The sequence below is a fragment of the Bubalus bubalis genome, chromosome 9, assembly GCF_019923935.1.
Source record: "Bubalus bubalis isolate 160015118507 breed Murrah chromosome 9, NDDB_SH_1, whole genome shotgun sequence".
NCBI classification, from domain to species: domain Eukaryota; kingdom Metazoa; phylum Chordata; class Mammalia; order Artiodactyla; family Bovidae; genus Bubalus; species Bubalus bubalis.
This window is the reverse complement of record NC_059165.1, coordinates 41,654,281-41,668,111: the sequence shown is the minus strand read 5'-3', so window position 1 is coordinate 41,668,111 and position 13,831 is coordinate 41,654,281. Positions and strand designations below refer to the sequence as shown.

Below are 13,831 nucleotides of genomic sequence, written 5' to 3'. Positions count from 1 at the left end.
TGGGGAAAAAGTGAGAAGGGAGAGAGTCAGGGCCTATATCTTCCTGGAGGCATCCAGATGTCCAGATGCCTACAGTGAAGAAAGACTCCATTTGATTTCAGCAAACAAGTTGTTGTCCAGTATGGTTTCTGGATTGATGAGGCAGTCCTCAGTGTCTGGGGGAAATTACACGCAAGACAAATATTATGGATTTATGCCTCAAAATTGTGGGTTATGAAAATAGCAGCCTGTAATTTCTTCCCTGTAATTTTCTTCCTTGTGTTTATGTTGCTTAAACAATGGGTCCTGAGTTAGCAGTTCATCCTCAGCTTCTGTGGTTTTGGGGGTATTTGCCTTTATCTCACTGCCCCCTCTTTCCAGGAATGTCTCCAGAACTGGGGAGCAAATGCCCTGAGGCAGGGACTTCTTTTTCATTTTCCACTTATGTGGTGTCCCTTAAATAGGTAGTGCAGGAAAGGCTCTTAGAGCCTAACTGGGACAAAACCCCCATACAACAGATGGGAAGGTGGAAGCCCAGCAGGGCCAACTGGCTTGCTGACCAATTCTATATCACCTGTCTCTGAGCTCAGTACTCTGTCCACTGTACCACAGAGTCCCAGTCACAAGTGAGGTTCTGCTAACCACAGCTATGCACCAACATTTGCAAATGATCAGTATAGGTGTGAATAAATATAAAACTAGGAGAAGGCAATGGCAACCCACTCCAGTACTCTTGCCTGGAAAATCCCATGGACGGAGGGGCCTGGTGGGCTGCAGTCCATGGGGTCGCTAAGAGTCGGACACGACTGAGCGACTTCGCTTTCACTTTTCACTTCCATGCATTGGAGAAGGAAATGGCAACCCACTCCAGTGTTCTTGCCTGGAGAATCCCAGGGACAGGGGAGCCTGGTGGGCTGCCGTCTATGGGGTCACACCGAGTCGGACACGACTGAAGCGACTTAGCAGCAGCAGCAGTAGGGAACATATGCTGAAATTGAAGCTCCAATACTTTGGCCATCTGATGCAAAGAGCCGACTCACTGGAAAAGACAATGATGCTGGGAAAGATTGAGGGCAGGAGGAGAAGGGGGCGACAGAGGATGGGATAGTTGGATGGCATCACTGATTCAATGGACATGAGTTTGAGCGAACCCTGGGAGACTGTGAAGGACAGGAAGCCTGGACTGCTGCAGTCCACAGGGTCACAGAGTCGGACATGACTGAGCAACTGAACAACATAACGGAACATATATTTTATTAGAGCAGAATACTACCTTCATCACTTCAGTTGAGTCTGTAAAGATAAGTGTGGAGCAATATGTACAGTACAGTCTCATTTCTGCTCTTGCGTCATCACAAAAGTAGCAGTCTGGCTGTGCTTCTGTGTGACTGTGCCCGTGCGTATCTATGTGCAGGCTCTCACTTACAGAGAACAGGTCCATGGTGGGCCCTGTGGGAGGGAGGCTTCCATTCTTTTACTCATTATACTTTGGTATTGCTACAAGTTTCACAATGAATATGCATTGCTTTTGCAATTAAAAAACCATAAGCAAGAAAAAAATAGCAGCTGCCTCCTACAGGGTATACAGAGTACGAGTCAGGGACTACGCTGGCCCCTAACTTATTTTGTCCTCCCCATGGCTCTAAGTGTGGAACTCAGATATATTATATCCCAGATAAGGCAACTGAGGCTTGAAAAGGACATACAGTTAGTAAGTGGCAGGGTCAGGATCCCACATGGAAGCCACATTCAGATTATCCTTGTGATGTCACTCTTTTCCACCTGCAATCTGTAGGGGAAAGGGTGTGTGTCCCCCGTGGGAATGTCGGCCGTTTATCCTGAGCGGCTTCACAGTAGAAAAAGGCTGCCGCCGGCCACGCTATGAAACTGAGGCATCTTGGGGCGTCTGCTGCCTGAGCTGAAGGCCCATTTGCTATCCTCACTCCTGGCCCAAGCCCCACACTCCTGCATCCTCACCATTGTTGGCAATCTCTCCACGTGTGAATTCCATTAAAGGCTGGCTCACTGCTATTTTGGGCCACGCATTAGCACTTGGGCTTTGATTAAATGAGAGAAGGCCAGACACCTCGGGATGATGAGAAAGAAATGAGCAATGTCCTCTCCCTGCCCTCACAGTTCCAGGAGTCCTTGTCCACCACTCCTGGAAGGCCTGAGAATCTAACATGTGGGGGAATGTGGTTGGGGGTAGGCAGAGGGAAGGGAAACCTTCATAGTCTAGTAGCGTTTTTGAACTCGGCAGCTGTTCCTGCTCCTTGGAACCGTCATCTCCCTGCTGTTCATGTGGCTCACTTCCTTAGCTCCTTCAGGTCTGGACTCAAATATCAATTCACCACCAAGGTTGGCTCTGGCTGCCATTCCAAACATCACCTCCCTCCCTCTTCGGAGCCCTAACGCTTCTTTGTTTCCTCCATAGCAGTTGCTGCCATTTGCTTGTTTATCTATTGCTCACCCCTACTGAAATACAAGCTCCAAGAAGGTAGACCTAGTTTATCCACAGCTGGATCTGCACTACCTGCTCTGGTGCCTAGAATGCTATAGATGTATCCGAGATGGGGAAGATGAATGAATCAATTGAGGATATTAAGAATCAGAGCATGAGGATCCCTTAGCACGGGGCCTAGTTTCCCCTCAAATATCACAGGATGATAAAAAGTTTACCATTTTTTTTATAAGATTTAAAAATCAGAAAAGCCGCACCTCCTCCAAACCCCTCCGCAGCCCCCCCCAATCTGTTTTGAATCCAGGCTCGCACGCACCATGAATGAAAAGGCTTTGGGAAGTAAACACACTAGGAAGTCGTGTGCAGTTAGAGTTCCGCTTGCTAACACATGTCCAAAAACAAAAAGCCCAGTTTAGATGAAAATAGCAGGAAGCCTTCCCTAGGGATACCTGGTGAGGTCATATTGCTTGGCTCTGTTGCTGCCATTTTTGTCAGATCTCCTGCCTTCTGCCAATTGGAGGAGGCCAGGAACCATATCCAGCCCACTGCTGATCACTGGGAAACAAGAGAGCTGCTCCCGGCAGCAGACAACTGAACCACATTTCCGGGCTCTCCTCTGGAACCTCAGAATGGGATGGTAAAAAAAAAAAAAAGAAATCACACTAGTAGTCAATTATCTACCGTGTGCTCTGTAAGCACTTTGTGTACATCGCTGCATTTAGCCCTCATAGCCACGCTTATGAGGCCGGTGTTACTATCCTCATTTTATAAGTAAGGACACTGAGACTCCAAAAGACCCAGCAATGTGTCCCCGGGTTAATCAGCTAGTGAGCCAAATCTGGGTTTCTGTGACACAAATGATCCTCATCTCATCTCTCCCCTTTGCTTGCTGTGTGGCCTTAGGCAAGTTCCTTTCCTTCTCTGAGCTGAAGTTTCTGCTTCGACGCACACGACTGCTGCACTCAGTGTTTTCCAAGGCATCTTTGTGCCCTAACTTCCTATGACTTCTTGTAAAGATTACAAAATATGAGGGAAGGATGAGTCTCAGGGTCCTTGCCTGGCCAATCTAACTCCCAAGAATTTGTCCATGACACCAACCCCATCACATGGGCAGCTCAGAGGAAGCTGAGGAGTCAGATACTCTAAATGGAGGCAGGAGAGGACAGCTGAGATGGAGGTAGCAATAGGAAACCGTTAGTTTAGAGCTAGAGGGCTGGGACTGTACGAAACTGAAATAGGACCTGAGAGAGACTAAGAACACACTCTCTGAGAGACTTCCCTGCAAGACCAGAGGAAGACAATGCAAGGAGAAACCCCAGGCAGACAGGGCCTACACTCTCGGCAAACACAGCCAGCCAGGTCTATTCCAGGGAAATGGAACAGGGAGAACACATTCCTGGGCCGGTTTCACTTCAGGACGAAGGCACAAGGAAAGGTCTGCTTTCACTCCAAGGAGGAAAGCAGCAAAAATGACTGAGATGCCCATTTTTCTGGCTTCCTAAAGGCCACCGCATCCTGGAGGCAGAGGAAAGACATGGATGAGCACTGCACACACTGCTTAAGTCATGCTTATAATGCACTTCCAACACCACGCATCCTCCTCCACAAGTGTCCAAAAAGCCCAAATTTGGAATAATTTATATTCTTGCTTTCCACCCAAGCTGAGCAGTCATTCCCATCCTTCTGGATATGGGAAGGTCCCTATCTATCCCTTTCTTGGCAGTGATGTGTGTGATTACTCATCTGCTTCCAGGGGACTCCACAGGCTGCCAAGAGGAGACAGGCAGTTCGCTGAGCCATGCAGCCTTATCTGCAAGGTCTGTGTGGCAGAATGTAAGCAGGACTGTTGATGAGGAGACAGCAGAAGCCTTCAGAGGGCCCTGGCCAAGTAAGGAAAGCTCTCCAGTGCCCAAAACAGACTGGGATTGGTCAAAAAATGGGCAACACATGCAGCCATGCCTTATGTCTATTTACCTGCTCAATAACATCAATCAAGATACAACTGTGCTTGACAGCAAATCAATGTGGAAATATTCCTGAGTGAGGCAGCCACCCAAGACAAATGAGGTCGGGGATATGGAAGAACCAGGCCGATGAAGCCAGGAGACTGCTGACCATGCCCTTATTGGCAGAAGCTCAGATGTAGCTGACCCAGAAGAGAAGGAGCAGTCAGGGTTTGAGCGTCAAATCCCCAAACACCCCACCTCACCTCTCTCCTCTCTGCTGCTTTCTTCTCATCTCCTTCACTTCCTGCCATGCACTGTGCTGGAGCGAGTAAGACAGCTGCCCAAGTCCTCCAGCCCATCCCTTCCTTCGTGTCTCTCTGTTTCTCTCTCTCTCACACACACACACAGACAGTGAACCCTAAGAGGCCCCAGAAATTTCCCCAGCTTGAGGAAATTCAAGGAAGACGGTAAACAGTCCAGTAATTTCACAGCAAGTCAAGAGATGGTGGAAGTGCAGGCTTTGCAAAAATGCTCCCAATAAATGAACTACAGGTCGACAGCCTGGGTCACTTCATTAACTACTTCCTTCCAAGCCAGTGGCACCTGCGTCCGGCGCTGACACACAAGTGGGTTGTCTCATTTTAGACAAAGGAGAAGTCCACTTACTCATTCTTCTCCAGGTCCAGGATCAGCTCTCGCCCCTCAGCCATCACCCTGAGCTCCGCTTTGAGTGGATGCTAAAAGAAACAACGAAAGAATGTCAGTTCCGAAAAGCAGGGGCCGAGGCTCCCAGGGAGGAGGCAGAGGGTCCAGCCAGAGCTCTGACATGGATGGAGCCACAGGAAGTGAATGAGAAAGGGTCAACTGCATTTGAAGCCCAAACATGAAATAACTTCAGTCCCAGAAGGACCCACTTCTCCTCCCCCATCTGCCTTCTCCTCAAAGACAAAGGAAAGAAACTCCAAGCCGAAATGTGGTGTAAGTGCCTGCATGCAGGCCTGGTAAAGGCAAACCCTAAAACACACAATCCTGGACAGCAAATTTGAGTGGAGTCAGATCTGGGATCAAGTGTAGGTTTTAACACTACAGCCGTGGAATCAGACATGCTACTGAACCTCCCTACAGCTCAGCTTCATTTGTAAAACAGAATAGTCAACTTTGTGGGGATATAAGGACTAAGTGACAAAGTAAACGTAAGAATTTATTATAGTGCTTGGCACACAGGAAGCCCCTGTTACATGTTGGCTGCTACTTAAGATACCAGGGAAAGCCTCTTCATCATGGACTCATTTTACAGTGGCTCTCAGTTTGGATACCCCTCAATCTTCTCAGAGGAGACAACTGGAAGAACCTCCAAGTAAGGATTCAAAGGTCCAACAGATACATTTTACACAAAAAATTTACTAAGAGCCAAAGTAGCTAGATACCCAGAATAGACTATATAAGTTATCATACAAATGGTCAATAAGCATTAAAAACACGTTCAGCATCACTGGTAACTGCCCCCCACCCAAAAGTATTTTTTTAAGATATCTTTTAAAAAATCAAAGCAACAAAGATTAAAAAAAAAACAAACATAAATCACAATGCAGCAGGGTATACTATAGAATGGGCACTCTCACACCCTACCTATAAGAATTTAAACTGATACCTGCTGACCAGAAAATAATCTGACAGTATGAGCCAAGAGTTTAAAAATGTTTAGACCCTGAAACCCTATAGAAGATTCTACCTGAAGGGAACAAATGGAAACACAGGCAATGGTTTATACACAAGGATGCTCATTACTTACAATAATAACTAATGAAACAGAATCCAAATAATCCAAATGTAGGAGAATGGTTAAAAAACCAATAATCCATTCATATGACAAAACATTAGACAGCCATTCAAAATTATGGCTTTCAATCATTTTTAGATTATCAAGAAAGTACACGTGATAACGATTAAGCACAAAGGTTTAAAACATAACACTGTATGCTTTATTCATACATATTTTTATAAAGGGACAAAAGTAGAAATAAACCAAAAGGTTACCATAGTTGCTTCTCGTTAGTGAGATCATTTGTTGCTATTTAGTCACTCAGTCGTGTCCTACTCTTCTGCAACCCCATGGACTGTAGCCCACCAGGCTCCTTTGTCCATAGGATTTTCCAGGCAAGAATACTGGAGTGGGTTGACATTTCCTTCTCCAGGGGATCTTCCCGACCAAGGGATTGAACCTGCATCTCCTGCAGGTTGGGTTCTTTACCACTGAGCCACCAGAGAAGCTCAGTGAGATCATAATTCAATTTAATTTTATTTTGTGCACTTTCCCATGTTTTTAAAATGGCCTTTTATATTTTCAGAAATGGACTTTTAATCTTCTTTTATCTAATTATTGTGGAAAATTTCAAAGACATTAGAAATCCAAGTCACCATAAACTTTCATGCTTTAACAAAAGTTCAATTTAGCACAGCTGAACTATTCTTAAAGGCAGAAATTATTTAATTAAAACAGGGTATTTACGTATTTAAACATTTTTAAAAGGATCGATTCTTTGGGTGTTTTAGATGTACATTCTCCAATTTGGGACCAAGGAACTGATAAACTCGTGAAGTCTCTTTTAATTCACATGAAGCTCTTGCTAGAGGAAAGCTTCTATCCCTTTTAAGGTCAGCCTCAAAACTTAGTTTTGGCATGTATGAGCAAGTGCGTCACCTGCTTTGCCACCTCTGGTTGGGGGCCTGCCTCTTTTAAGCACATTTCTCTTCTTATCAGCTTCAAATCCCATTTCCCATTAGGGTCCTGGGCATCCCTGAGGCTTTTGTGCCACCGAGGGCTCCAATGTGGTCCGAACATTGTGATCTCAGATGCTTGTGCAACCCTGTCCTTTGCTTTGTTTTGCAAATTTATCCTACTCACTTCTCTTAAGGGACATGTCAAAAACACGGGAAGAGGAAGCGACAGGGATGTTTATGCAAAAACTTGCACTATGAAATTCACTTCTCAAAAAAAAAAAGAAATTCACTTCTCTATTTTCTGATGCCCGGATTCAGCTCTACCCATACCTATTTCTGGTTTGTTGCTTTACTCTGGGGAGTTATGGACCAAAGGCCCTGCCCAGTCACATTAAGCATCAGGGACACAGTCCCAAGTGGGCACTTGAGGAAACACACACAGCAATAGAGCTGTATCTATTCCCTTTTCCAAGAGGAAGGTGGCCTAGAGTCCACACACAAAGAAGGAAAGTTGACACAAATCAAACCACTGTCACTTCTCCCCCAAAGAGACACAAGTTGCAGCCTGAGTATGAATATTTAAGTGGCTAATCCAAAACTATTGCTCTCTAGTCTGGAAGATGCTCAGACACTGATATTTAATATGATGTTCCTTGTTTCAAGGAGATGTTTCAACCAAAACAATGAAACAGCACTACAAAGATTCATGTAACTTCCCTGTCCAGATTTACTCAGATTTTTCTCTTGCAACTCCACTCTGTGCTAGGAAGGGGGAACATCACCTTTCCTAGGAAGTGAAGGGAGTTGACCCACTGTTTATACTTCCCCAGGGCAGGGTTTTAAATGCCTTTCTCTTTTGAGGCAGATTAAATAGATCTTCAGCTGTACAGGGTATTGGAAATCTACACTACATGTCTACATCCCCCTTAAGACATAGTATATGTATATTTACTATGTAGTGTTCAACTAACATTTGCTAAATGAAGCAATTACATGAATGAGAATAAGATGCCCGACTGAGACCTACCTCTCCTCTCCCTCTGACATTCATTCATTTGTTCAACAAATATTTACGGTGCCAGGCTAGTCCTACAAAGGACAATGACCTGGGCAGATCCTAGGCAGACAATGGCTGGGAACAAAGACAGGATCTGAGCTCCACTTTGTTTCTCAGGCCCTTCCTGAGGATGCCCGGCATCCCACATCTGGAGAGAACAGAGAGGCATCTATAAAAGTATCAGATCCATTCCTCGGACAATAATGGATAGGCTGGGATATCCAAGATCTTAATTTTTAAAAATAACCTGCCCTAGGATGTCCATCCATTAATTTGTCTAGACTTTTCCTGAAGCTATTTTCAGTCTCTCCTAGTTCTGGATGAAATGACCTCCATTCATTTATTATCTTTAGGATAAAATATTATTTGCTTTCATTTGTCCTAATATTTTTGCTGTACGTTTCCTCCAAATTGAAGCACTTTTTTGGACATGTCTGCATTCCTCCAGCCATAATTTCACAGATTCTGGGCATTTCTACTCTCCATTTACCTTTCCAGACTCAAGGACTTCGAAGTCTGAAATCTTTCCTGACACTGCTCTCTCCTCTCTCTCCTACTTTAATCTTGCTGTTATATGTTGCCCAATAAATCACTGACCATTTGAACCCAAAGCACTCCTATTAAGCACCCCTCCTCTCTAGTCCTCTTCCTTCTTATCCCCTCTAAGCCCTATTTTTTAAATGAGAAAACTGCGCTCAGAAAGTAAAAGGTCGGATAGCTGGTTATTGGCACACAGCAAACACATCTTCCTTTTTTTTTTTTTTTTTACCTTCTGACTGGGTTTTATTTATTTTTTTAATTTTATTTTATTTTTAAACTTTACATAATTGTATTAGTTTTGCCAATATCACATCTTCCTTTCTAGTTCTTTCCTGTCTCACTTGAGCTATAAGAACCAGAACCAAAGACTATCCTAGATGCACAGGTCCTTCCTGCAAGAATGGGATAATGTTTTCTGTCTTATTCTCAATCCCCTCGATGAGGCCTATCCATTCTCTGGTGTTGTGGCCCAAGAAGCCTACTGAATTTTAAGATTATTGGATTTTAAGACAGACTTAAGGCAGTACTAGGTCCCTGCATGTGTGCTCAGTTGTTCAGTCGTGTCCGACTCTTTGCGACCCCATGGACTGAAGCCCCTCAGGCTGCTCTGTCCATGGGATTTCCCAGGCAAGAATATTGGAGTGGGTTACCATTACCTCCTCCAGGGGATCTTCCCGACGCAGGGATCAAGCCTACGTCTCCTTGCATTGGCGAGTAGATTCTTTACCACTGAATCACCTGGGAAGCCCTACCCTGCCTCTTATTTTAAAAATAGTTTGGATTGTCATTTTTCTCTCCAAGTATATCATCTCATCAATAAAGTGAAGCACATATTATGCAGAGCAAAAAATACTAATGACATTTAATCAATCCCAATTGAGAGTCAGTGATTTTTGTGAAACATACTTGCATTTAGCTTATGCCGGCATTAACATGGATTTTCATTGCCTCAACTACTGGCATCTGGAAGTGTTATAGTGGGTTGTCACACAGTGAAGGAAAGTCCCGTCGAGGATTTCCAAAACTGGAGTACACAGAGGACAGAGTGGGCCAGAAACAGAACTAATGGTGATAACCATTAGCACCTCCAGAAAAGTTAAGTAGGTGACCCCCAAGCCTCACAGAACAGAGTTGTCAGCTTCTGCCTGTGAAAATGAGATGCTTTGAGTCTTACCTTTTCTCTTATGGGGCTTTCTGCAGTCTTCCACTGAGGTATTATCAGTTCATGCTGCAGCTGGGGGCTGCCTTCCCCACTTCCTCCTGCCAATACAGCAAACACATCACTGGAATCCCAGACCTCTGTACCCTAGCTAAGCCAGGCATGCAGTGCCAACAGGGAAGACTCCACATTGGGGTGTTAGGAGACCTGTGGATTCCAGGCTCTTGGCACTTACTATGGGTCAGGCACTCTGCCAGGTGCTGATAATAGAGTGGTAGATCTGTGTATACTTCACTGGCTTACTTTCTAGAGATGGGAAGAGGATGACACAAATATTCTCATATGGTACAACAGGGTCATAAAATAAAGAGACACTGAAGAGGGGGTACCTATTTTAGGATGATCTTCAAGGATAGCACTTAATTGAGATTTGAGGGACCGGAAAGAAGATGCAAAGATCTAGGGGTCTAAGAGTGTCCCAGGAAAAAGGATCAGCAAGAGCAGAAACAGCTTGGCCTGTTTAAGGAATAAGCAGAAGTTAGAAGTAGCCAGAACTGAGCAAATGAGAGGGGAAATTGGCAGATATGGTCAGCAAGACAGATAGGGGGTCTGCTATCACAGAGGGCATGGAAAGTGTCTGGATTTTATTATAAATCCTGTGACTTGGAAGGCACTGGAGGGTTTAGACACAGAGCAATATGATCTGTATTCAGTTTGTGAAAGACCTTTCTGACGGTTGGGTGGAGACTGAAAGGGTGGAAGTGCTGTAGGGGCAGGGGTGAGAGTAGAAGCGGGAAGGCAAGGATGGAGCCTTGCGGGAGCCCTGGTCAGAGTTGCTGGTAACTCAGACTAGAATGACGTCAGTGGAGAGGAATGAAGTGTTTGGGTTCTGGGTATATCTGGAGGGCAAGCCCCTGGGTATTATTCACATTGTGCTTCAGTTTTCTCATCTGTAAAATGATACCCACCTGCCCACCTCACAGCATTAATGGGGAGAGTTACTGTGACAGTGCTTCCCGGTCACAAAAGCATCATTGCTTTAACCTGAACTTCCTAAGGGCAAGGCTGCACTTGCATATCACTTCCTACTTTCCAAATAATTCTCACCACCCAGATCTCTGTACTCAGCACAACCCTGGGAGATAGGTAACAAGCCTCCTGTTTCTCCAGAAAGGTGAACTGAAATCTGTTTGCGGACAGACTTGTTCTAGGCAGGGCAGACTTCAAACACTGGTTGCAGACAATCTTAATAAAGTGGTAATTGCTCAAGACCTAAGTAAATTAGTCTCTGGTAAGAATAGGCCACATCTACAGAACTTCTGAGGTCCTAAGTGAGGACTCCAAAAATCTATTCTTTCTAAACTAACCACATGAATCGCATAGAATATAATGAGTTACATAGAAGATGGCCATATTTGTTCTATTACACTGGCCCAATGATGAGTAATTAACTTCTGTTTCAGATTACTGATATGATGCATTCTCAGTCAAAATATATCCTAAAAAAAAGTTATTAGACTACATTAGTGTTATCATATTAGTAAAAATGAGAAGCAATGCATTCATTTACACATTTTCTGAGTGCCTAACTACAGGCCAAACACTATGCTAGAAGATGTCAGATACTCACTGGGGAATCAGAAAGACAGTTTCTGCTCTAGCGGCTGATAAATCTAGATTCTTTGCAACAAAAAGGAACTATGATATTTAATAGAACATTTAAAGGAATGAAATGATCTTTATGATTGCAAAAATTATGGAAAGTTAGGCTCAGTAATAGAGAAACACAGTACAACTTAAGAAAAACTGTTCAAACCTTGGAAATAAAGCAAAAAGAGCAAGTAGGATGTCCTTTCAATATCACATTTGGAGCATTGGTTAGCAGGCCTTTTCACAGATTAGTGAATTATCTAGGGAATGTACCTTTGTTTGCCTTTATTTACTAGTAATTAAAGGCTATATACTCTGCGAAGATCTGTGTTAACTGTAACTCTCAGTCTGGTAGAGATGCAAATGACTCCAGCGTAATAGACAGATAACTAAGAATTATGGTTGTTTGGTCCCATGGAGCACTGACCACTTTTATATCTGTCCCAGTACAGGATTTCAACACTGTCTCCAATGCCCGTATCACTCCTCTTTCCTCTAGTGCTTTAAACTAGCTTTACCATTCTATTCACTGCCTCTCTGAAGAATCAGATCAATCTTTGCCAATCTTCCATCCTATATTTGTATGAGTCGTGTTTTTAACTTTCTGAAAATTGTACTTTTGCAATTTCTTGGCGGAATTTACAATCATTGAAACCATGTTGTTGGAGAATGTAACGATGTGGAAATGCTCATAAAGTGAAGTGGAATATGCAAGACACAAAACCGTACATATGGTATGGTTCCAATTTTATCCAAACGTATTTATAGGCACACACACAAAGACTGGAGAAAAGAGGAGAGACTCGGAAAGCAGCGGAAAAGCCAGAAAAACAGAGGAAAAGGAGAGAAAGGGAGGCAAGCCGGGGAGGGACCCACTGTTTTCTGCCTGCTCTGGATCTCCCGCATCTCCACCACCTCCCGGGGCGCACAACGTGGGAACAAAGCCGGGGCTCCCGGGCTAGGAGACAGCAGGGGCGCGGCTCCGAGTTGTTACTTGGGGTCCCCAGGTCCCCCAGTCCACCCAGATCCCCCAGTCCACCCAGATCCCCCAGTCCACCCACCTACAAAGCCCCCGTCACCCACCCCACCCCCCCTCCGCTCCGCTCCGCTACTTACTTCTGGTCCATCCAGGCAGGGCGAGCACCAGCAGGCAGAGCTGGGCGATGCCCACGCCCCGGGGCATGGTGGCAGCTGGCCCCTCGCGCAGTCAGCGCTCACCAGCACGCGGCCATGCCAGCCCCCTAACCAGGCCGCCGCGCTTCTGGAATCCACCGCGGTCGCCCAGCAGCTCCCAGCCCGCTCCCAGCCATTGACCGTTCGCTCCGCCCCTCAGCTCCACCGGGGCTGGAGGAGGGGCAGGAGGAGGCTGGGTGGAAGCCAGAGCGACCCCTGAGCCTGGCGCGGGGGTGGGGCAGGGGCGGGGGAAACTGCTCAGGTGTCGGCGTTCAAGGGAGGGAGACTCCGAGCCCGAGGAAGGGTAGCGATTCTTCACGGTGGGCGCTGCCTGAGGAGGGTTGGGGGCTCGAGTTTGTAGGAATTAAACTGGACCCTTCTCTGCACAGCCCATTTTCTCTGTCCCACGCTGGGCTAGACGCCTTGGGTGTCACTCAAGAGGCTGCTCACCAGCACCGGCCTCCACTCTTGGAGGCAGGCTCCGAAAGAGTTAACCTGGCACAGAGAACTAAGTGCTATACGGAGTTGTTTTCTTAGCAGGACACAAATCAAGGATCCTTTCCATCTGACTGGGAGGAGCAGGGTGGTGAAGAGAGGATTCCCAGAGGAGATGAGATCTGAGCTCCGGAGGAGGCGAAATGGAGCAGAAAACCCTAGATAGACGGACTAGGGAGGAAAAGCCCATGGGCTAAACTGGGGGAAACCGGCATTTGGGATGGTTAGCATTTAGGGGTTTGAAGGAAATTGGAGGGAGATGAGACTTGAAAATAATAATAATAATGACTGTCACTTACTGAAGGTTTGCTGTCTGCTAGAAGAAGAAAATAATAACTAAGACCGATACAGCATTTCCTAAATGCCACCATTCTCAGCACTTTACATATGTCAATTTATTTAATTAATCTAGAAGAATTACCTTTTATTGCCCTTTAAAATCTTCCAGGGACTTTGTATACATCATATCTTTTCATTAGCCCAGTAATCCCCTAAAGTAAGCACTAACAGTATCCTGGTTTAGAGATGAGAAAACCAAACCTGAGAGGCTAAGTAATTTACTCAAAGTCACACAGCTAAAGTCTGAGGCTGGATTCAAGTCCACATCTGAATAGTTCCAGAGCTTCTTACAGCACATCTTATTTTACAGA

The 13,831-nt window shown here is 45.3% G+C and overlaps 1 protein-coding gene across 2 annotated transcripts in view; it reads right to left on the bottom strand.

Annotated features, from left to right (window-relative positions):
* The window catches only part of ADAM19 (ADAM metallopeptidase domain 19), an 89,698-nt gene extending 76,810 nt beyond the window's left edge, over window positions 1-12,888 (bottom strand). Inside the window, exons 1-3 of one of the 2 annotated variants that reach the window (XM_025292331.3) lie at window positions 12,630-12,888; window positions 9,879-9,964; window positions 5,053-5,123 (exon numbers count right to left, since the gene is read on the bottom strand). In XM_025292331.3, coding sequence (XP_025148116.2) covers window positions 5,053-5,123; window positions 9,879-9,964; window positions 12,630-12,696 — 224 coding nt within the window. In that variant the 5' untranslated portion in view covers window positions 12,697-12,888. The remainder of the gene's footprint in view (window positions 1-5,052; window positions 5,124-9,878; window positions 9,965-12,629) is intronic. The other variant, XM_025292330.3, reaches the window with a different exon arrangement.
* Window positions 12,889-13,831: the final 943 nt, after the last annotated feature.